The following is a 23851-nucleotide window of genomic DNA, read 5'->3' as shown; positions in this document are numbered from 1 at the left end:
CCCACCCTACTGATGGCCACCTTCACTTACATTGGCATCTCGTTGGACCTCAGAGAGTTCCTGTGAACTGATACAAAAGTAAGTTCTGTACTTGGAATTGATTCTAATTCTCTATTTGTCATGGAATAACAAGGAACAAGCCTCACCTGAGCATGAAACCTGTTGTCAATTGTTAAATTGTTTTTATTAAAGCCCTTGAATTAAAGCTGAAAGTCAGATATTAGTTTGATTTAAAAATCCACTGGATTGCTGTTCAAAAGCAAAACAAACAAAAAACTGCCATTGTCCAAAAATCATATTGACCTATCTAGTTATTTTTCCTTTACAGAAATGTGCAGATGTGCGAAATTTTTAGTGCGGCAGTTTGCTGCTGGGGTAATGCTGTGCAATTATGGTACCTCATCAGTGATGTGCGAGAGTTAATTATGAAGTAATTGAATTAAAAATGCATGAAAATGCTTGCTCATTTGAGACCATAAAATAACTCTAGTATGTTACTTTTGGTTTCACTCAGTTTGTTCTGTGAACAGCATTACCATTTCAAAAATCTGTTTTTGGCATTTGTGAATCAGAGAACTAGATTTATTTTTCCTTGTAGATGAAACATTTAAGTTGCAGTTACATTGATGGTAATTATTATAGTATTGATTTGTTAGAAATTACTGGCAGTATGATGAAGTATAGATAGAGGTACAGGTACCTCATCATACTGCCAGTTTTAAGGTTATTTTTCAAGCAGAAAATGCCAAATATTTCCTCAGTCCAGTTTCCCAGTCATATGGACTGAAATTCTTTGAATGTTTGACTGCTGATTAAACAAAACTATTCCCTGTATTGCATTGCATAAACAGCCTCATTGGACTCAAGGTCGAGTGTCTGCCAGCGAGGATGCAGCTGTTTGAGCGGTGAGGGAATAAAACATCTCTCTAGATTACACGGAGGATAACTGTTGGCACATGAAAGCTTTTTATTTAATTCAAGACAACAGCATGATCATTACTTGGAACACAAGGCCGATACCTGCTGCTGACATCACCATACTTCAAAGCTATATGTAGGAAAAAAAAAGTTTTTACACATTAAGTACATTTTAGTGTAAATGGTGACAAACTAAAAGTCAGGAAGAGAAATGTTTTGATGCATGAGTGTGGTTCTCTATGCAGTTAAAAAAAAAAAGAAGCTTGATTTGATAGTTGTAGGTAAATAGCTCATATAAAACATATTCTCATGTCTGTGTGGATATAAAGACATCGTTGTATGCTTGTAGAAACACAGGTCGGTCTTTGGTTCCACTCTAAAGTGCAGTTTCTGCGGTGCAGCAGTCTCAAGTCTTTGGTAAAGAGTTCAGAGGTTCAGGGACCAGTTTTTATGATCCTTTACCTATTAAAACAAATGTAAACGTAGTCTACTTATGCAGTCTCCGTGAGCCCCTCAGGGTTCTCTCATAAATCCAAACTCTTCTTCTGTCATGTCTTTGTGCTCTCTAGCTTTGCCTGAAGAGAAGCAGAGCAGTAACAAACGCGGCAATGGCCACAGCGATGCATTTCTGGCAGCCTCTGTGCCATCCCGTGCAGTCGTTATGGCGCGGCACAGGCCTGTCTGCGTCATTTCCTTGGTTGGGATCTGATGGCTGGCTGCTTGATGAGCACTGCACCAGGGGCATCTGGTAGGAGGTGGCCCGCTTCTCAGGGCGGTCCGGACTGGAGCCGTCGCTGGGGCGCTGGCCATTGTAGAGAAGGTAGCGTCCATGGGCATCTTGCTCCATGCGGAAGAGCTCGTACTCCGTGTGAGGCAGCCGGATGCCCAACGCTACGCAGCCATTGGTTACTGTGACATCCTGCTCCACCCCGACCTGCCATGACCCCTGTACTCCACACTCATTACCGTTGAAGACATTGAGGAGGGAGGTGGTGGCTAAGTCCATGGGAGTCACTCTCATGTGGTTCACTAAAAGAAGAAGACACAAGACCTTTAAAAGGGATCTTATTATGCTTTTTCCAACTTCTATTTTTTTTTTTTTATACCCAGACTACCAGAGTAGCTTTGGGTGATTCACAGTTCAAAGTCATAGATATTTATCTTGCACTGGGTCTGTGGTGAGCCCCTAATTTCATCCTTTTTCAAAATATTTTATTTCCTCTCTTTTTAAGCCAACTTTGCTGAAGCAGAAGGTCTGAACAGCAGGTGGTGGAGCTGCTGTTCTCACAGCCAGAGCTCTGAGTCTGATACAACTGACATCACACACAGCCAAATTCTTGGAAACACAACTTTTGAAGCAGCCTGAGCTTTTGTCACACAGATATTACTTGTTGAAACCTCTGTGCACAGACAGTATAAAAGATGCGCATTGCTTCTTGGTCTTAAAAAAATGAAGCCTGTCCAGGATACAAAGTAACAGTGTGCTGAACCCCAAATCTTTGAAGATATACAGGGTGTTCCATCTTAAAGAAACATGGGAGAGAAGTAGTACTCTGATCACCAGAGAGTGCTGGTACCTTCTTTTTCTAAAAAGTGATGCCAACACAGAAGGGCCTCACTCTCCCACTCACATCAGGTTTCAAAACACCAAGATGGCGACAATGGAAATGCTAATCTTGAGGCTTCAAAGCAGGACTTCACAAACCCACCACAGTAGCTCTGTCCATCTTTTATACTGTCTCCAAGTGGTAGATACAGACCTGAAGGCTTGAAATGATGTGCCATTCAAACTCTTTTTTTCTGCTGGAAGATGTACTTGAGAAAAGGGACATTTGATTTTAAAGCACATCCTTCGGTTTGAAAGTGTTCCTGACAGACTTAATTAAAGCCAACAGTAAACAGTCAAATTAGGGTCTATTTGTATTTTTAACAAACACTATTACAGTAAAATGTGAGGACACCAGTCAATTACCTTTGAAGATAAAATCTGTTCCGCCCATGACGCGGGTGGAGTGAAGCCCTCGGCTGTAGCGCCCGCGGGCGTAGATGGTGAAGGTGGGGTGTTTACAGATGGGGTCCGAGTAGTGGTAGTAGTGGCCCTCCCAGGTGTGGTTGTTATCGTGGAAGATGAAGTGGCGGGTCAGGAAGAGGACCTCTGGGCGAACTTCACAGTGCTGGCTCACCCACTGACCGTACAGCCCGACCGTCAGGTCCGCCCGTGGCGGCAGGATGGGAGGGTGGAACTCGTCCGAGCGGTAAATGATACGACAGGCGATGCAGCTTTGGTCGTGATTCTGAAAATAATAATAATAATAATAATAATAATAATAATAATAATAATAATAATAATAATAATAATAAGTTTTACTAGCACTCTTAATCAGTAAAAGATCTTTTTGCAGCTGCTCAGTCCAAAACTATCAAATGATTCTGACTCAAATATTCTCACTAATAAAATAAAGCTATTATGAAATGTCAACACTGGTGAGTTAAATAAACTGAAAACATGCAAACTAGGACTGCACAATGCATCCAGTTTTAATCTCAGTCACAATTGTGGCTTCCCACAACTAAATGAGCATGTGCGAGCAACATTAAAAATGCTATTTTCTGCTATTTAAAATGCAAAAATAAATAATAAGGTGCTCCCTAAATCACTGCCTGACGATGTGCCTTTCATGTGCCATCACAGCTGTTTCCTGCAGAGCTCAGCTTGAAGCTTCCTGGACTACTCTGGTTGAGTAACACTGCATTAAAAGACAGATGTACAGCAGAAATCAGATGTCTGGCAAAGCAAAAACATTAAGAATTTGTCCCTCAAAGAGGATCATGATTTCATGTATGGAAATACTTCAGCTTTAGCGTGTGATGTTAACCAAGAAAAATCATGCAAAGAGTGCTGTGTGTCTGTAACCCAAAGCAACACAACTAATGTATTCAACCACCTGAGAAGCCACGCAAACTGCTGTATAATTATTTTTCTTGGCATGAAGGCCAAGAAAAACAATGCATGAATGGTTGCTAACGTGGACTTTCCAACATCAACTCAGATGTCCATAAAAGTGAGGCTGCTGCTCAGCGTAACCACCCAGCTCTCAAATACGCACTGAAATCACCAACCAGTCACAAACAGTTCCCTTTGGATTGAATTTTGTGTTAGGTTTTAGTGTTTTTCTTTAATATAGTTTAAATTTTTATTCTGACAAATATTTGTACAGATGTGAAAGAAGGATTCTGATAAACATGAAAGCACAAAAAAAAAAAAAAAGTCTCTCAAGGAAACAAAACTAAAAAACTAAAAAAAAAAAAAAAAAGAAAAAAAGTAAACAATACACTTAAAAAAAAAAAAATCTGCATTGCAAATGTTTTAGGGGGGATGGAAATCAAGAATACAAACAAATATAAAAGGAAGTACTGAACATAATCTTATCGCTTGAACAATAAACTCTTCATTGCTCTCTGTGGGATATACCATGTGATTAAAGGGATGTACACACAGGAGGAGACTAATGACTGTGGCCTCCAGAGGTCATGGGATGTCAAAATGGATTCTGGCAATTGATGACATGTTATGGATGATGACAGTCCAAACAACCGTTGGCTGAACCAAGTGGGTGGGTACTGTGTCCTGAGTTAAACTGATTCTGACTGTGAGGATTGGTGTAAATATACTGCAAAGCGGGGACTATATGAGAGGATACCTATGTATTCCAGATCTTAAACTTATGCCAGTGACAACGATGATGAGCTAATCATTTCATAAGTGGACACTGCTTAAGACATGCATGAAAGACATTTCAAGATAGTTACAGACTCAAAACAGACAGAAACACAAAATCAAGATAGAGAAAGCACAGATCTGCAAGTGGACACACAAAATGACCAACAAAACACTTAAAAAGACCAGTCGGAAATACACGTCAGTGGTTATATTGCGTCTAAATTGGCAAACAACTCTCCAGCAAAGTGCGCACGACACTTTGCCGGAGAACCATCCCTCACTAATTATGTCTGAGTTCAAACCACAAAAAACTCTCAGCTTGAGGCTTCATAAAGGAGTTCACAAACCAGTGGGTGACACAGTGGTTACGTCCATCTTTTACATGGTCTATGGTCCAACTGCATCCAACATTTGCATTTTTACAGGTGGTTGATGTCGAGAACATTTTGGGGCTCCAGAGCAAGAGGCTCTGAAAGTTTTACAGTAAAACATTTATGAAGCAATCAATCAATCTTATGAGAGTGTAGACCGTTCAAAAAAAAAGCAAAGTTTACCCTGCTACTGAAAGGAAGGCACATTCACTGTTTGTCCTGAAAACATTTCAACCCATCAGTGCACGCTTTCGTGAAATTCACACAGCATGGCTGGAATGTGTTCAGAGGTGAGTGAGGAAACTATTTCATTCAGTCCGAACCTCTGGAGTGTTTGGAGCCAAAGAGAACACATTGTGTTACAGTGAGAGATTTCTGGACTACTTAATGAACTACTGAACTCTAATGCCTCTCACAAACATCACTGCAGCGTACCTTTACAGGTTTATAAATGCATAAAAGACATTTAATCATATTCAGTTAATATCACTAGTCAAGTAGAGCAGCATGTGTCCACAGACAGGGCAGCTGGGACTTAGAGTTGGAAATCTACATCCCATATTCCACAAAATCTCTTCCAAAGACTGAACTCCAGGGAGGCAATTGAGTTTGTGTTATTTGAGGGTGGTCAAAATTTAAGACCTGACCTCCTCAACTCAATCATTCTTTTCCAGGACAGCATTTTGCCTGCGTGAGATTTATGGGAAATTTAAAAAAGAAAGAAAATGGAGAATGGTAAAACAAGGAGAAAAAGCTGGAGCATCACTACATCCTGCAGATGAGATAATCCCAGTGCAGCTCTGTAACCGCCTCGGAGCGAGAGGTTAATGGGACGACTGGAAGGGAGGCCTCCTGTGAATCCACCAGTGTATGTGTGTGAGAGCACAGTGTGCTTTTAAGGTTGTGTACTTATTGTGTGTATGTATATGGGTAAGAAATGCATATGGAAAGAAAAAAAAATACAGCATGTGTGTATGTTTTAGCACATATATGTGTGGACATGAGAAAAATCAGGAATCAGGAGAGTTTCAGTTGCAGGTGTGGAAAATGTTTTGTATCTGGAGGGACTCAAAGCCCATAAAACACAGACTTCCTGTCTGGCCTAACAATGAACATGTCCTCCTCCTACTGATACCAATCTCCCCCCATATATCAGGATACTACTGATGATTTAAACCAGTGCAGGGTGTGCTTTGTTTTTTTTCATTTTCTCATTTATTTTCCTGATAACGTTATCTCTAAATGCAAATCAAACAAAATGACATTACAAGCCCAGAGCTTCAACCATAAAAGGCTGTTTGAATTGGCAAATGCGATTAATATAGCAATATTTAACTGTTGTAATGGTGATCATTAAAAAATATAAACAGTGGGGGCATGAAAAGCTCAGATTGGAGAATGGACAAAGACAGATAATCCACTCAGGGAGTTTATTTCCCACCTCCACATAAAGAGTAAAATTTATACATACCAGGAGGAGAGGCTCGAATCACAGATGATCTCATTCACAAAAGGACTATTAATGATTTTTTTCTATCTTGATTAGTGGAAACAGCTCTACAGTTGAAAGTTGAAAGTTATTTTACTTGGTTCTTTAATCTTTTTTTCCAAATTCCTTTATATTTATCAATGTGTAAAAACGGTTAACAGGAGCAGCAGGCTGCTACATGGACCACGATGATCACAGATGACATTGTGATCTGTAGTGAGTGGGGAGCAGGTGGAAGAGAGCCTGGAGAGGCAGCGACAAGAGGAATTAAAGTCAGCAGAAATGAGTGTGTGTGTGAATGTGTGTGAATGAGAGGGAGACAGGTGTACCAGTGAAGCTGCAAGGAGTAGAAGTACGAACAGTACACAAGAGGTGAAGAGGAGAGTCCAGGCAGAGTGGAGTGTTTACAAGATGGTAGTGAGACCTGCTATGATGTTTGGTTTAGAGACAGGAGGCAGAGGTGAAGATTTTTGTTGGGAGTGACCAGTTTGTACAGGATTAGAAATGAGAATATCAGAGACACAGCTCAGGCTGCTCGGTTTGGAGACAGATGCAAGGCTGAGATGGTTTGAACATGTGCAGAGGAGGGATAGTGGATATACTGGACAAAGGATGCTGAACATGGAGCTGCCAGGCAGGAGGAAACAAAGACCACATAAAAGATTTATGGATGTAGTGAAGGAGGACATGCAGAGAGTTGGTGACGGGGAATGTCAAGGAGAGGGAGAGATGGTGGCAGATGAGCTACTGTGGCAACACCTAAACTCCTAAAGGGAGCTGTAATGATAAGAAGAAAAGGGGAACATGAAGAAGATGGAGATGAAGCTAATTTAATGGTTGTACCTTTTGAGTAAAAACAAACAAAAAAAAAATCTCCAGTGCACAGACCTGACAGGGATCATCTTAGCCACAGTCCAGATTGTAACGCCCCCACGCCCAAATTAATATAAATTTCCAACTCTTTCTCCAATTTCTTCTCTCCAACCCTGAATTTAGTTACAATTATAAATACTGTACCCTAATTCTGCATATATAATAATCTAGTGTTATAAAGCATGTGTTAAATGTTTAAATACTACTTGCAGCTAAGCAGGTGGAAGTAGAGAACATTTCTGAGTTAATGAGCTTGTTCAGTCAAAAACTACAATTAAATAATAGGCAACTACCTCAGAGTAGTTCCCTGTTAAACATGTGGATAAACACATTCTCAACTAAAAACTGCTGCAAACTATTTTGAGTGCGTATTTTGGATTTTCACCGTGACAGTGCAGCTGTGCTGTAAATGAACAACGACTTTGTATTTAACAGGAAATCATTAGCAGGCAGGCTTCTTTTCTGCAGTGCATCTACAGTGTCCGAGTTGCCATGAAAAGCTGGATGCACTTTTTGCTAGAAGCAAAGCATTTTATAACTTTACTGGAAATGAAGAAAAAGGGGGAAATGAAGGGGGGTTGGGGGGGGATATTACTACTCTTGCTGCACACAAGTGACTTTTTTTTTTTTTTATTTCATTTTTTACTATACTGGACAGAAGTGAAGCACAAATAAGGTGCAATCCAAGCCATGGCAGATAAAGGAGCATTAGAGCTGAATTCTTCCATTTGGGACTTCTAAGCATTACCGCCATAGTTCAGGGGAAGATGATGTCCAGAAGCAAATATTTTATGAGAAACTGAAACCACATCAGACTTTAAAAACCCTTCTGTAAGGACCTGTCGGCAAAACAGACACCACTGATGTTTTTTTTTCTTCTTTTTTTTTTTTTTTTTAAAGTGTCTTCTAGTTACAGCAGCATCCCTTCTGTAAGGGAACTTCCTGGAAATTCATAATAAACACTTATCTGGCTTTATAGCGCAGGTTTTAAGTGTATTTCAAGATAGTTACAGACTCAAAACAGACAGAAACACAAAATCAAGATAGAGAAAGCACAGATCTGCAAGTGGACACACAAAATGACCAACAAAACACTTAAAAAGCAACAATGTAAAACCACAGATCCCTTCCTAACAAGGATCATTATCAAGTGGTCATTACGTCGCCTCAGCGACGCAGCAATGAGCCAGGGCGACAGGAAATGTAAAAAAAAAAAAAAAAAAAGGCCCCTGCTTCGTTCTTGCATCACTGCTGAGTTGCTGAGTTCCACCCAGGAACCACAAATGAACGTGCTGGCACCAGCAAATGTTCTGGCCTGGGACCAGCCCTGGGTACACTACTCAAGATTAATGGATTGGATCGTCACCATGGCAATTAAAAAAAAAAAAAAAATCCTAGAAAATAAACCATTACAAAATCAAGAGATGGTCCAGTTAAGTGCTTTTTGAGTAGGAAAGGAGGGTGGTATTCTGTACTGCTGCTTCACCAAGAAAATATACAATTCAAAACCTAATTTACTGTAACTGATGACAAAAAAACAAAACTGAATGTTGCTGTAAAATGACTTGAAAAACAATACTTGTAATGTAGATTTGTGTTATATCCACATTCAAGATTTTGGTTTTTACTTAAATACAGTGGAGTTTACGAGAATTTATTCTCAATTTTTTTTAAACTATTAAAACTTTACAGTATGCACGTTGTCCAGTCTAGTCTAAATGGGACTGGTAGTTTCAGCTGCTCCCATATTTACCAAGCGACCACCACAGCAGGTGGAGCTGCACGTTTGATTTGGGCTTGGGAGCTACAAGTATATCGGCTTGTGAGTTCCTGAAGCTGGGTTTGTGTCGCCACCCGATCTCCAACCAGGGGTCTTTCGTGTATGTGGTGAATGCGTTTACCACTTGATCATGGAGTCATATTTGACTCTAAATGGGACGATAATTTACAAGACAAGCATCATGTCATGTTCAATAAGAGCGGAAACAAACAATTACGTTCTAGGGTCATTTTGTAATAGATTTCTATGCAATCAGATTTCTATTTGCGACCAGAGGAAGCGCCCCCTCTTGGCCATTAGAAAGAATGCAGGTTTAACACACTTTGACACTGGCTTCATCTTTTAAGGGGAAATTATGGCTCAGTGGTGGCTGTGCGTTGGCAGTCTGTTAGCGGCTATGGACTGCCCATCCACCTGCAGCGAGTGTCTGTTGTCAGATGGGGGCAGTGTCAAAAATACGTGGTACAACCAGTCTATAGGCTACTCTTGCTAATGCTGTTACTGGTCCATCAGGCAGCCGCAGAGAAGAGTGAAGTTCTTTCACTTCCTTCCCTGTTCCAGCTTGCCAACCAGTCAGCATTTGACCAGCGTACAGCGTCATCCACGTTGAGCACCATGCAGTTGAGATTTTGGAGGATGGACGCTTGTTTATGTTGGTTGAAACCCCCTCTCCACAGGCAAATATATACACAAATGGACACAATTAAGCATTAGTCTCAGTTACATCCAGTTTATATCTGATTAAAATGGTTTAAAGATGAGTGGAACTGCAGTGATCGTCAATCTTCTGTTCATCCCTAAAAAGGTGTCTTTGTGCAACAGAAATACCATTCTTAATTTCTTAAAAGCTGCACTAATCAAAATGTTACATACATCCAAATAAAGACCATCTTTGTTATTCTGTAAGCTGAAGAACACACTGAAGCGTTTTATTGGAACTGATTTCTGGCAAAGAAACGGTCCCTGTTAAAACTTGACAGCATGACATTTTGAAAGTACACAAGAAGATTGGCAGTGTTTTAGGGAAGAGAATTTTCAAAAGTTATTTAAAAACTGAGTTCCACAGACATTAACTAAACTGGAGTGGTAGCAGAAATCAAAGTGACAAACAAAACTTATCTGAAGAAATTCTTTTTTTTTCCCCCCTTCAAGACTACAACTGTATGATTAACTGTAAGTTTGAAAGTTGCACCAACACCCCAACTTCCTTTTTATTCCTAAAAGACCGAATACAAACCGAGCACATGCAACAGACTGAACTGAGCCTCAGGCACGCGTGAGATCGGAGCTGGTATGTGGTTGCTGGAATAATTCATATGGCTGCATCAATCCAAATTCTAGGAATACCACATGTTGATTGCTCCCAGAGATAGGCTTGGTTTCACATTGCACCTCTGCAGGCCAGAGGGGCTTAAGGAGAGCAAGTTCTGGTCATTACAGCGCCACAGGGGAGCTTGTTTGATCACAGCTCCTCACTCCACACACTGTTTACATTATGATCAGCAACACCAAGACCCATCATCCCCATACAAATGAATGTTTATTTGGACAGTGGACCTGAACAGGATTTCATTGTAATCTTTGTAGAGGGTGACAGTGAAAACATCACTCTAGGGTTTCAGCCAGCGGGAAACTCCTGTTCAGCAGTGTAAATACAGAAATTACAACCCGTAAGCTGAGCAGAGATGAAATCAGTATGTACATAGTTTCTGGTTTCCATCACTACAAATATTTAGTGTGCAAAGGTCTAAGCTCAAGATTATTGACTTACACAGAGATCCTAACACGGATTACGGTTTTCTAAATAGATGTGGGTTGGGTACGACAGACAGGTGGCTTAACCACCTCAGAATAATTCAGATTGTACAACAATAACTCAACAGAATAACAACTTTTTTTTTTTCTTTTTTAAAAGAACAACCCCCCCCCAAAAAAAAAAAAAAAAAAAAAAAAAACCCACTAGTTCCCTCTCTAAAACACAATAAACAAAATTAGTAAGACAGTTTGCTTAGGTCTCTCCACTGGATAAATCCCCAATTAAAACGTATGTTTTTAAGGTCAACTCATATCTTTCTGGCGTGTGTGGTCTTTGTGGTGTGGAGGGTCAACACAGCAGGGGTGGAGTTCAGCTGAGGTTGCACACTGAGCCCCCCCCCATGCTCGGGACAGAAAACAAAACCCTACCTCGGCTTGTTCGAACGTTCCAACAAACACAAACGTCAAGTTTCTCGGTGGGAAGAGTTCTCGCCCCTGGCGCTGAACTAGAGATTCCTACTCATATGTCAGGGGTCTTGCACAGTGGGTCGGCTGCCCCCTACAGGTATTAGCTGTTGTTACTAGCAGAGATTCTGCACGGCTACAAACTTCAACATAATCCCCACTTACCAACTTTAAAATAAATAAATAAATAAATACAGTCCCCTCACAATGAGCTGAAATTTGGTGACTTAACCACAGACTGTGGATAAAAGATGGAAGCAGCTTCCAGATATGAAATGTGAAACCAATGTGGACATTCTTTCCAGTGGCCAGAAGGGGGAGACTTGTGGTTTCAAAAAGAACCCTGGTTGCATAGAAACCCATGGGAAAATGATCCCTTTGGCACCCTTTTCTATGACAAACATTGTCCTATGGTGTCAGTTGCTAGTTTTCAAACCTTATTGAATACAACATAATATTCATTTTGTAAACTATGGTCCCCACTAGAGTCAAAAAAGGGGATAAAACAGGTCACCCTCACATAAATACCATGTGAGGGTACAGTGTATGTCCGTTTCTCAGTCTATCCACTCCTCCCTCATTATGTCCAGTTTCAAAACACGAAGGTGTCAACAGAGATGATGCTCAGCTCGAGTCTTCATGACGGGACTTCACGAAAAGATAAGTGCTGTCATGGTGGTTATGGCCATCTTTTATATACAGTCTCACCATGGCTTCATTGAAAAAAATTCAAGCTTTTTAACCTTTGACCATGTTCAGCATCACTAATGAATGTTGTGCATTTAACCACAGCCAACATATTTTGCTGGAGTACAGGAGTATACCTACATATCCCTACATCAAGGTGAGAAGTTAAAGTTATAGACTTTTAAGGCCATGTTACTATGAAAAGTTATGGAATGAAGATTTATACAAAATTATAAGGGCATGTCATTCAATAGTTTGCTCAAAGTTTCATCTTGTGACCCATCGGTGGACAAACTTTGCTCTATAAGAGAACCTAAAACTACATATTACCGCCATTCTACTAAGCTCTAAGTGCGAGAGGATCATTAGGCACTTGCCTTGGCATTCTGCAGGGCGGTCTGGTAGCTGGATGGCTTGTAGTACAACCTCTGTGATGGGTCAGTGTGTATGTCTCCTAGAAACAGCGCTTCCACCAGATGATCCAGGTTGTGGTGCAGGTACTGCTTTTCTACTCTCAGCAGCTGCAGCTCATGCATGGCAAAGTTAAGCTCTCTGGAACAATCGTAGCCACCCTCCTCGCTCACCAGCTCGTACATCATGTTGGGTTCCCAGGCGCCCTTCACTGCCCCTCGGCAGCTGCGGTTGAGCCTCTGGCTCAGCTCTTTGGCCACGGTGGCTGTGTGACACACCATCTGGACATGATGGAGGTGGTACTCTGCCTCTGTGCCACCGCGGATGATCCAGGAGGCCTGGCGCAAGCGCAGTCGGCCCCGAATTACCAGCGTGTAAGTGGGCTTGGTGCAATGGTTGTCCTCATAGTAAAACTGGTGAGCCTGGAAGGTGTTGTTGGGGTAAAACCTGTAGGAGCGTGTCAGGAACTCTGGGCCTGGTCTGACTTCACAGCTGCAAAAGAGGACAGATGGCCGTTTCAAAACATTCACGTTCATGTGAAGAGCTGAGTAGTATTTTTGTTCCTTGCCTTGACTTTAACCAGCAGCATGTCTGTAGTAATTTACCCGAGTGGAAAGCTGACTAGTGTCAACCAGTAATATTTTTTTTTTGTCTGTATCTTACAGGAATCCATTCATTCTTCTGAGAGGAAAAATCAACCAAAAACAATTTGCAGAGACTTGAAACCTTACACGACCTAGTTCTACAAATTTTGAAAATTTCTCTTTGCTGGTTCATTCAAAGAAGCTCAGACATGTGAGACCTGAGGCTGCCACTAAGCATTAGTTTCACATGTGTTGTGATTTAATTTCCTTGATATTAGCCAAGGATCACAAAACAATTTAAAAGGGACCTATGATACTTTTCCTTTTACTGTGATATACATGTACACACTGTGACAGTAGTCGATGTTCATGTTAAACATGCCCAAAGTTTCAAATTATGAGGTCAATTTATGTACGAGCAAACCAGGCAAGAGCACTCAAACAACTACTAAGTGCTTGGTTTCAGGCAGTTTTTTCCTTGCCTTGGCTCTGTATAATATCTGTAAGAGTGGTCATCCCTAATATAGTCATCCCAGCCACGCAGCTCTAGCAGTGAGCGCAAAAGCCCCATCCACCTGCTGTTCAAACCTGTTGTTTGCAAGGGGTTGGTGAACACATATTGGCTCACAGTGATAGTAAAGCTTTAATACCAAAAAAGTTATAATAAAGCTCATGGAGCTCCCAAGAATTGACTGATTGAAGAATCAAGTGTACATGGGTCAAAAATATTGACATCAGTAAAATTGAAGGGGTTAGAAAATGATAATGAATTGTTTTGTTTAACTGTCTTATCCTCCTAAAATAAAAAAAAAAAAAAAAAAAAAATTCTGCCACTGACCTCAAACTGCCACAAATGCAGCAACAAGCAACACCTTTAAAAAATAATTTCCTGCTAAGATTTTCTTAGCATAAGCATCAACCGCTACTTTCACTATAATGAAATGACCAGAGAGTAATGCGTCATTCTAAAAGTTACCGTTAGGGGCAGTTACATAGAAAAGAAGCCAACCTTGTGGACACCCAGTGGCCTTCCACGGTGGGAGGCATCTGCACAGTGATTCGGGCCCCATTGTGAAGGTGTTTCAGCATGTGCTGGCACTGAGAGTCTTTGATGGACCGGCCAAAGGTCTTCTCCGGGTAGACACGACTTGAGCGGCTCTCTGAGTAATGAAGGGAGGAACCTTCAGCCCAAACTGTGGGGAAAACATGGTGAGCAAACAAAGATGATGAGTCTTTACGTACAATAATAAATGCGAAACACTCAAATAGAAAAATTACATTTTAAATAGTTGTTTACCTTTACCTTTGAGCAGTGTTTGAACACCAAATGTTTGGGTCACTGAGGTTGAAAAGCTAGATAAACCACCGAGGAATCTGTTTATTCTGGCAAATCTTTACCTCCTAATAAATTACTGCTTTTAGGACGACTGGGAAAGCCAATTACACCAACATCAAACGAAACAGCCGTCTCCCTCATGCTTTCAATCTGCCAGGCCGCTTTGAAGTGCTTAGAGGGTTTAAATTCGTCATTTTAACTCATGTCATCACCAGAAATTACATGGTTATTCCAGCAACCTGTAACACCTGCCATGAATGGAGGCTTTATGGGTGAAAATTAACAGATCACAAGATGGGTTGAAGGTCTAATTAGTGAATTTCTGCTCCCACAACCGATTTTAACAACTTTAAAACAAACCAAGACAAATGAGAAGATTGCACCGATTCATATTCTCAGTTCCCACACTGCCTGCGTGCCCTTGACGCAGCACATGGAAAAACAATAAATTAAGCTTAAAGGGATAAAATGTCGGAAATGAAAGTACTTAAAAAGCCTGCAGCCAAAGAAAAGCCCCGAAGCTCACATTCCCTCAAGGATTTATGCCATGTAATACTGCGATATCATCAAAATCTACCTTGAAATATGAAGACTTTGCCATGAATTCTTTCTATCAGACCTGACTTGCCTGGCAATATCATTTAATCCCCAGGAATGCTACTGTGGTCGCCTCTGAGCTTTTAATTTGAGACTAATAACACTGAAGGAGGGACAAAAAAACCCCATCTGATTAAAAGAAGCCAAAAGCTCCATGAAGAACAAAGCTACATCCAGCTGTTTTACACCCAGCCAGACAGCTCCTATGAGAGCTAGTCCAGGCTTGTGTGTAAATCACCACATCACAGCACTGCTCAGTGGAAACACTGGACAGTAAGGAGACTTGATCCTCCAACTCAGCTGGTGGCATTAGTAACGCCGCTCTTTTTTTTTTACTATAGCTGCCTTAAAATCAAACGAGCCACTTCGCAGTGTGCAGCATGCAATGCGTGTACATATGTGAAGATCTTGGGGGTGTTTTTTGCACCTGTATTCGGTTTGGACCACAATAAAGAGCCAAGTGGCTGCCAACAGCTTGTTTTCACAATGATGAGAGCAAAATCTAGCAGTGTGTGAGTGAGAATTTAAAATAGGAAACCTGACGTGGTTGTATAATCCAAAGCACACTTAACACTTTTATGCAGCCCCTCAGGATTCATAGCAGGTGAAGTTCAGGATTGAGCACATATGAAAAACAGCAATCCAGACAGGAATCTAACACATTTGGATACTGAAAGTGAAGCATTAAAATCACAAATATTCATCTTGAATGTGCACATACATGATTATTGCTGTCTCAGTATTTGCAGCAGGATTAGAGTTCAAATCTAAGGTTTTTTTGTATCAGGGTATTAGGTAAATAGAACCTCAAATTGACATCAACACATGACATTTTACACCATGCTATACCCTTATTGCTTCAATTAAGAGGGTAAGAAGCAGCCCGATGCTGCTAACCAAATGCACTTGATCAACTGATGATCAGGACGTGTGGGCGCCTCTTTAAAAGCAGACTGTTTGGGAGTTTGCTGGTCTGAAGCATTCAAGGAGGAAAGAAGTCAGCAATGATCTCAGAGAAGCAATTGTTGCTGCCCATTAATCTGGGAAGGGCCAGTTCCAAACAATTTGAAGTCTATCATTATGTAGTGGGAAAGTTTATTCACAAGTGCAAAACATTCAAGACTGCAACCAATCTTCCCAGGAGTGGACGTCCCAGCAAATTCACCCCAAGGTCAGAGTGTGCAATACTCAGAAATTGCAAAAAACCCAAGAGTTGCATCTCAGACTCTGCAGGCCTCAGTTAGCATGTTAAATGTTAAAGTTCATGACAGTACAATTAGAAAAAGACTGAACAAGTATGACTTGTTTGGAAGGGTTGCCTGGAGAAAGCCTCTTCTCTCTAAAAAAAGAACCAAAAAAAAAAAAACATGGCAGCACAGCTTAGGTTTGCAAAATTATATCTATATTATAATAAGCCATGAGACTTCTGTAACAATGTCCATTGGACAGAAGAGACTACGTTGAAAATGTCTGGCCATAATTCAAGATTCCTTTATTGCCATTGAATACACAAGTATACACCATGAGACCCAGGATGCACAACACTATGTTTGGAGAAAAACAAACAGCATAACAGCACAAACACCTCAAGCATGGTGGTGGAGGGGTGATGATTTGGGTTTGTTTTGCAGTCACAGGACCTGGGCACCTTGCATCATTGAGTTTAGCATGAACTCCTCTGTATACCAAAGTGTTCTAGAGTCAAATGTGAGGCCATCTGTCTGACAGCTGAAGTTTGGCTGAAAGTGGGTCATGGAACAGGACAGCGGCCCCAAGCACAGCAGCAAATCTACAACAAAGAATCGATGTGTTGCAGTTAAAGCCCAGACAGTGACCAGATTTAAATGCTGTGGTGGGACCTTAAGAGAGCTGTGCATAAACAAATGTGTTGAAACGCCAATGAACTGAAACAATGTTGTAAAGACGAGTGGGCCAAAATTTATCACTGGCCTTAGCAGCGGGGCCTCCTTCTAGTTTATATTAGTTTTCTTAAACTTAAGTTATTACAAAGCTGTACAACTATCCTATTTGTAACAATTCTTTTCTAACAGTTTTACTCTTTAATCTGTTAACATTTTATTTTTGGAAGCTGCAAGTTTGCGCACAGTTCAACAGTACATTACATTTTGTGCATGTTACACCTTTGTTACATAATAGCAGCGGAACCAGGGAACATGTGGAAAACAGAGGAATAACATGCAGCAAACAGTCCGGAAACTGAACGGGGATTTGAGCCCATTTGCTACAATGGGTGGCCCCAATCTGATCACGTTTTTTGGAATCTGTTCAGAAACATTATATAAGAAAAACATGGCACTAAGAAGAATCCTGAATGGAAGTTTATGGGAAAATTTTCTTAACAGTATAGCGGCAGTGTCCTGAATCTCTCACGAGTTTCTAAAGGGTACTAAAGCTTTTCTTCACACGAACATTAATACTTGATTTACGCAAAAGACTGGGAACAAGGAGGAGTAAAATAAATCTTTGTTTGGGTGAAAATCTGCTCACTCGTTAGATTAAAAGACCATTAGATATCTCCATAAATGTTGTCTTAAGTCAGGGTTTTTGATACGACTGAATTACATCTCTGATATCTTTCTGTCATGATGTTACACAGACCTGATCCAGAGTCAGCAGTGTTATAACTAAGCCTGTGCAAATATCAAGATAATAATGAAATGCGAGCTTCATTTTGACCAGTTTCGCACCACAGTTACAAATCTTCTTACATTACATCAAAGACAAATGTGAACCTACCCAAAATGGAAAACAGACTCAGAATGAGGAAATGATTATATGGAGGTTACGTGTAGCTTGTTAAAAATTACTTTTTAAGGAGGAGGCATCAAGCATCGCCTTCTTTACACATTCGAGTGTTGAATGTGTGAGTTTCTTCCAGTAGTTTTTTTTTTAAACTTCCCTCATGAAGGCAGTAATCAGAACGGCTCCACTCAAACTCTTTCTGGCCCTTCAATGTTGCTACTTTCCCAAACTGCCGCTCTATCTAAATCAAAGCACCCACAAAACTCCCAGAGCCCCAAACCACGGCGAACATTTCCAGTTGGCCTGATCCCACTGGTGAGGTAAGAACACTGGGACCCCTGACAAGAAGCGAGACTGTACAGCATTTATGGGAAGAGAAAAATCCTAAATTGTCAGAGCAGAGACCAGACAAAGGACTGTTCTTCTTGTTATCTCAGAGTCTGGCAGTGACCACGCAGGAATTGAAGAGGGTAGAGAAAATGACACATGAACTTCGGGGCACCTACAAACAGAGGTGGGAAGTTAGAGAGTACGCTGTTGAAAAGACTGTGTTGGAAGACTTTCTACTTGGACATCAGAAGGAAAATAGCACTTTTTGAACACCAGTACACATTTATCTAAGTTACTTGCACAGATTAGGAAGTAGAAACCATAAAATACTGCTTTGGTTCAGTAACAAGAAAGTAGAGCCAGCTGTCAGACTCCACTTACATGGGGGAAGTGCCAACACAACGTCAAAGAAAAGAGAAGATATGAGCTAAACTTGACTCCCTGTTTTTGTGTTTTAGATATATTGGTTATTTAGAAGGGGGGAAAAAAGAAACAATAAAAACTTCAGAGAAGAATAAGAGTAATAGGCTACAGCCATACTTATGGCTCTGTGAGGCTGTAATATGGCACAGATAAAGCTAATGTTTAGCAGGTGTAATGCATTCTAGCAGTGAGCATTAAACAAAGAAGGCTGAGCCTGGTGGGAATGTCACTGCTTCTATCTTAAGTTTAAGACCTGAAGATGGCACAATTTTAATTCATCCTCAGCGGGATAAGCTTATCGATAACAAATTTCAAGCCAATTCATCCATCAGTTGCCAAGACAATTCTCTCAAAACCATGACTGTCAACATCATGAAGGTGCCAAGTGAAAAGCTATCAAGAACAGTAGGACTCAGTCTCGGGGGGGGGGGGGGGGGGGGGCATGATTGTATGCACAGATTTTCAAGGTAATGAGGCTGATGAGATATTTCAGTCTGAAACTCCATTTTCTATATTAGTTCAGATTTTTTTCCACCTTTGGGATAAATCCATCCATCCATTTTCTTCCACTTATCCAATCTGCTTAATCCTAAATCTTGACTGTTTTCAAAAATGTTGAGGAAATTTAAAAAAAATAATAATAATAAATCACCACCATCATTACTATTCAATTTTTTAATTCCTAAAAAAATACACCAACATGGACCACACACAAATGGAACAAGAATTTCTCAGGGCCCCTGCAGTCTCATTTTAGAGTATTTAGCAGCTGCTCTGAAGCTTTAAAGCTTTTGGGGGGTTTTTCTTGGACGCTATCTGATTCGAATTCGAATTTCAAAAAAACAACTCTGCAGCTCAACCTTAGAACACACATGCATGAAAAAAATAAAAAAAATAAAAAACCTTCAAGAGGAAAAAAGGAAATTTGAACATCTGCATTTCAGTGACAACAACACCTCCATCTGCTGATGAAGACCATGCTACATATAAAAGCTCCAGAAAAGTGATTAAATGGACCTTGAGATGAGTTTGTTTTGTAAGGGATCCAAACTTCACTACCAGCACTTTTACTGCATTCATACACTGGCTGCTGATACAGATGTGAGACAAACTAGGCTACAAATTGTGCCTCCTACTTCCTCCGTCCTTCCCCGCTTTCTTCTTTCAGCTGCTGCACTTTGATGCATTTAGTTATGCCTGCATGACTTTCACAACTCTCCCTCTTGTTATGAAATCATTGTGCAAATTGTCTGACTGATGCTATGCAATTACAGCAATGATTATTTGGCATCTTTGGAGTTTCGTTAGTCTCAAACTTCTTTGACTTCCAGACCGCTTTAACAGCTGATAAATGCTGGTAACTGGCATCCAACCCAATGCAACCCCAAATTACAGCAGCTTTTGCAGAGCCAGACCAACGTATCAGCAGACTGACAGCACCAGCAGATACGGTTTTATATTTGAGTTATTTTGCACAGATGTTTTTATGAACCTTCATGTTATCATTAGAAACTCCTTTTAATTATTTCAGTCATCATATGTCAGTAATATACCTGCGATCATGCTTGCACAAGTTTCATTTGTGCATTACCACTAAATTTAATTAATTTTCCTTAAAGTTACTTTAAAATTTTTACTGTAACTTTACTGTGAGTTTAAGTTCAGGATGCCAGTTTTGGCATCTAATGTTGCAATATTAGTCAGGTTATAGCAGATGTGGGTATAATTTATTTTTATTGCTACTGTATTGTTTTGACTTCACTGAAAGTTGAGAGAAACGTGCACATTTTGTTTGTAACTCACACACAAATAATAAAATGATATAAAATAAATTCCAACTTTGAGATGAACATTAAACTGTAAAGCTGTCAGTTAAGCAAATAAGTATTTACAGATACAATAAAAAACTTTAGGGGTCCCGTGGAGGTCCACCGAGCAGTAGACTAGATTCAGTAAAAAGGTGAAATATAAGCAGCTGCTCCTCCATGGGTCCAATTCTTGCCCCCCCCCCCCCCCCCCCCCCCCCCTTTAAAAACAAAAAAAAAAAACCTTTCCGCTTTGCTCTCCGAAGACATGCTGAGGTTTTTCTCCCCCCAGTAAATTTACAGCGCACTCTAATCTAGTTTGACAGTGCATTTTCATTGCCACTCTGAAAGGCTGCAATAACGCACCACTTAATTGAACGTTCGGATTCACTTAAACACACTTAAGGATAAGTGGACTCCAAAATGTCGTTTTTATCTCAACCAGGTTATTTGAAGTTGCTGCCAAATGTTGCCTTCCACTGTCACTGGCAACAGATGGATTGGGTCAACTGCAGTCCCATAATCCTCTGCTGCTCTGACAGGGTTTTCATCAGGATTGGATGTTTTAAGTGGCTCTTAACTCTCCCAGAGCTTTCATCTGCCCGGCAGCCTCAGGGAAGATTTTTATTGTCTCCTAACCTTTATACATCACTGTGGCATAAGGCATAAGTTAATGCAACGTTAGTCCTTAATGGAAGCAAAGATGTAAGCAGGTGTGATGAGGTGAACTTAAGGCCTGCGAGGTACACGTCTTACATATATGTGCTTTAAACGGTTAGTAAAATAAATCGTGTTTACAAACCAAATAAATGAACTTGAATGATCGGATGAAATTTTACTACAAGTGTCACATCTTGTACAACAAAACAAATATAAAACATAAGCATGTTTGGAAGCGCGCATGGAGTAAAACGTGTTTTAAACGACACTTGTTGCACCACACGAAACCTCAGAATAACAAACACCACCGCACATGGAAAAGTTTCTTACCCAGAAAAACAAGAAGCAGCCGAGATGACGGCCCCATTTCAGACTTGGTTGGAATGAAACGAGCTTCACGTTGGTCACAACGAAGAGTTCAAGCTTTCCTTTATTCAGCGTCCTTAGTTATTCCGACAGAAGTCCTCACATTTTGGATGCAAGGCGTGGAGAAAACACTTGTGCAAAATCCGAGCATCATATGAAGAATACCGTCGAAAAGCAGGAGAGAATAAGAAGCCGGCGGTACTTGAGCATCAGAACAAAGAATCACTTGGAAATCAAAGTTTAAACTTCACAGCAAGCCACCCCGAAACAATCAAAGATTGTGGTTCAGCGTTCAAATGACTCGGCTTGCTTACTATTACGCGCGTTCTCTGTGCGTCCTGTGTGCTGCGCCCTGGAGGAGTGTTTGGACGTGTGTCCAGAGATTGGACTCACCCCGCCCATCTAGATATTTTATGGGCGTGGAGAGGGTGCTCAAGTTTTCCCAGTTTTCCCAAGTTTTCTATCTATCTATCTATCTATCTATCTATCTATCTATCTATCTATCTATCTATCTATCTATCTATCTATCTATCTATCTATCTTAGGAGTACATTTTCCTTTATTTTGGGCTTCAATATATTTTTCTCCTTTTAGAAATAAATGTGGCTGGAAAATTAAATGCCATTCAAATATTGTGATACTTGGAAAAGTATAGAATGAGATAACTTTGTAAGGTCATAAGAAAACACACTCCACATTAGAGAAAGCTATTGTCCAGAATTGGAGACAATTTGGGATTTTTCTGTTTTTATTTTATTTTATTATTATTTCTTTATTTTTTTGCACAAGCTCAAAAAAAAAAAAAACGTTTATAAAAGCCTCACACTGAACACGAAGGGGTAAATAAATTTAAAAAAAGAAAAAAGTTCTTGTGCTGTTTGAGATTAGTTTTTACTGTTTCCTCCTTTCATTTGTTCCTTGTTATCATTCATGATGGATGCTACACATTTTTCTTGACCATGGCTCTCAAATTATACGCCTTCTCATCACATCCTGTCTGCCTGGAGGGAGAATCAACACCAGAGCTTCAGTGCCTTTTTCTTCTACAACACCTGTCATGTGTGTGTGTGCATGCCTGTGTGTGCATGTGTATGCCTGTGTGTGGGTGCACATGCCTGTGTGTGCATGTGTGTTTGATGGGGAGAAACATTGGCCTTGAGTTTCCGACTCTCTTTTCAACTTGCGGTTCTTTTGTCTCTCTGATCTTTTGACCCCGAGGCCACAATCCAGGTCCTAGTCATTCACCCAGCCTGAAGGTTGGCGGCTGAGCCACCTGTGGTATATTTGCTTCCAGACTTTGATTGTATCTGTGCAAAATCACCAAATCTATTTAAATATTCAAAATAATAAAATAATTTGGTATTACACCACACACTCCACTGCAGCACATGACTGATCAACCCAGTCTCATCCCCAGGGTGTCAGCTGCTGCTGTTTTGTCAGTTTCTTCTTACAAAATGGCAGCAGGAGGGTGAAGGTTTTGTCAATTCGTGCATTTTGTGTCCTTCAGTGTTAAACAGGACATTCACGCATGATTCATCGCATATGGACACTCGTAAACTCTCCTTTTAGTTCAATCCAAGTGCAAAACCCAACATTTTTAAATTTTAATGCTGTGAAGGAGTGTATCTTAACCCAAACCACAGTCTTTTCATAATCTTAATTAAGTAGTTTTGGGTGCAAACATCCAAACATTGGAGAAAAGCAAAAAGTAAAAACTGACTTATTCCACCACCACCACCACCACTCTAGCATTCAAATGTAGACTCTGCAATTTTATAAAAGGTGTGCAATACTGGAACAGGTGCACTGATACCAAAGGACATCTTGTACACAATTTAGAACCTAACTGAACAATAGTATTTGATGTCCTGGTATGACAAACCAGCTTCAAGTGGCATGGTCAAGTATCACCAAAACTTCACGTTGGTGAGATTTGACCCTTACATTGTGGGGAACTCCTTCCCTTAAACCACTGCCAGAAGAAAAGCGTGCAAAGGTGCACACGTTTCTATGAATTTTTGACCTAAATAAGTAATTATTCTGACAACTACCCTTCATTTTAGCTAAACAAAGCTGGCACAAAGAACTGTCAGGCAGCAGGAGCCTTGTTTTTCCTCTCCAGGCAGTGTTTCAAAATTATGGGACGCCCTGTGAAACCACATATGTACCTGCCATGTTTTGTGGTTTCTGGTTTGTGTCACACTTTTTCAAATTCTATTACAGCACGGGAAGCAGTTAGAGGGTGTTTGCAGACAAGTCAGCATCTTCTGTGCAAAGTACAGGTGACTGCTTCAATCTGCTAGTGACCAAAGCAATCACCGAGAGATTTTTGGTGCAGCACCCGCTTTGACACCAATTTCTGGTTAGGGAATGCACATTTTTCCCTACTGAATGGTGGCTGTATCACATCTATTCTATCCTTATTTTTAAACCACTTGGCAAAACATTAAAATTCTGTAGGGCACAATGATCCCAAGAATTTAAAGTATAGGACATTTACAGGATATCTCTTGT

The 23851-nt window shown here is 40.5% G+C and overlaps 1 protein-coding gene across 1 annotated transcript; it reads right to left on the bottom strand.

The window, feature by feature from the left end:
- Nucleotides 1-990: 990 nt before the first annotated feature.
- On the bottom strand, nucleotides 991-21689 carry LOC115795985 (protein APCDD1). The gene is made up of 5 exons (XM_030752154.1): nucleotides 21299-21689; nucleotides 14064-14247; nucleotides 12437-12962; nucleotides 2891-3212; nucleotides 991-1947 (listed from the first exon to the last, which is right to left on the bottom strand). Exons 1-5 carry the CDS (start codon nucleotides 21333-21335, stop codon nucleotides 1484-1486), a joined length of 1533 nt encoding a protein of 510 aa, XP_030608014.1. The 5' UTR covers nucleotides 21336-21689; the 3' UTR covers nucleotides 991-1483.
- Between the last annotated feature and the right edge of the window lie 2162 nt (nucleotides 21690-23851).

The sequence above is a fragment of the Archocentrus centrarchus genome, chromosome 17, assembly GCF_007364275.1.
Source record: "Archocentrus centrarchus isolate MPI-CPG fArcCen1 chromosome 17, fArcCen1, whole genome shotgun sequence".
Lineage (NCBI taxonomy): Eukaryota > Metazoa > Chordata > Actinopteri > Cichliformes > Cichlidae > Archocentrus > Archocentrus centrarchus.
This window is presented reverse-complemented; position numbering and strand designations above follow the sequence as displayed.